Source organism: Diaphorina citri, unplaced genomic scaffold (genome assembly GCF_000475195.1).
Source record: "Diaphorina citri unplaced genomic scaffold, Diaci psyllid genome assembly version 1.1 scaffold15630, whole genome shotgun sequence".
NCBI classification, from domain to species: Eukaryota; Metazoa; Arthropoda; class Insecta; order Hemiptera; family Psyllidae; genus Diaphorina; species Diaphorina citri.
Window position 1 is genome coordinate 1 of NW_007392993.1, and position 1,151 is coordinate 1,151.

General features: G+C 36.4%; 1 protein-coding gene across 1 annotated transcript; it reads left to right on the plus strand.

Annotated features, from left to right (window-relative positions):
* Window positions 1-365: 365 nt before the first annotated feature.
* On the plus strand, window positions 366-1,128 carry LOC103523123 (the record flags this gene model as incomplete). The annotated part of the gene is made up of 1 exon (XM_008488191.1): window positions 366-1,128. A coding segment is annotated over exon 1 (763 nt), but the record flags the coding sequence as incomplete, so codon positions are not given.
* Between the last annotated feature and the right edge of the window lie 23 nt (window positions 1,129-1,151).

Below are 1,151 nucleotides of genomic sequence, written 5' to 3' on the forward strand. Positions count from 1 at the left end.
AGACCCGTAAGTATTGCATCTATAATACCAAAACTTTTTGAAAATCTCGTGTCTAAACAATTGTATCCAATTTTGTCACCTATTATTACAGACCACCAACACGGATTTATGAGTAAGAGATCGACAGCTACAAACCTTTTGTCGTTCACTGAGTACATTACGTCAGTTTTAGACGCACGTAGTGGTCAAGTAGATGTAATTTACACGGATTTTTTAAAATGTTTTGACAAAATCCATCATAACGTGTTAATTTCCAAACTAGAAGCAATAGGCATTAAGGGTAATCTCCTAAATTGGCTTGAGAGTTTCCATAAAGGCAGAAAACAAGTTGTTAAATGAACGATAACAATCAGTCTACATTCACCATGAATAAGATTGTATATTCTGAACCCATTGACGTTGAGTCAGGGTGTATTCCAGGAGGCCATTTATCCGGCTTGTTATTCCTTTGTTTCATAAATGATATAACATCTAGTCTGCCTGCCAATGCTAAAACATGGCTATTTGCTGACGACTTGAAAATCGCAATGAGAGTGAGTGGTCCGGGGGATGCTTCTGCACTGCAAGAAGTACTTCGATGTCTGCATCAGTGGTGTGTTGAAAACCTGATGGAATTGAATATTAAGAAATGTAAAGTGATGACATACCATACTATCAAACATCCATACATTGCATCCTATACTATCAATAATGTCACACTAGACAGAATATATGAGGTCAAGGATCTTGGTGTCACGTTTCAGCCCAATCTGAGGTTCAATGCACACTTCAATATAATTAGAAATAAATCACTTCAAATGTTAGGTCTTCTCTATAGACATACAAGAGACTTTCAATGTCCATCAACTCTTAAAATGCTTTATTACGCTTATGTGAGATCTCGACTAGAATACTGTTCAATTGTGTGGAGTCCACAATATCTAGTCCATATGAAGTCTATTGAAGCTGTGCAAAGAAAGTTCCTCAGAATGTTAGCTTATAAGTGTGGCACCCGGATAATTGATCACGAATATGAAAATATCATGCGAGATCAGAACATTATGAGCCTTAAACAGAGAAGGGATGTTCACGATCTTACCTTCCTGGTTAAACTCATTCAAAACAAAATCTATTCGCCTGAACTTCTAGGTCAAATTAACTTCAAAATTAAT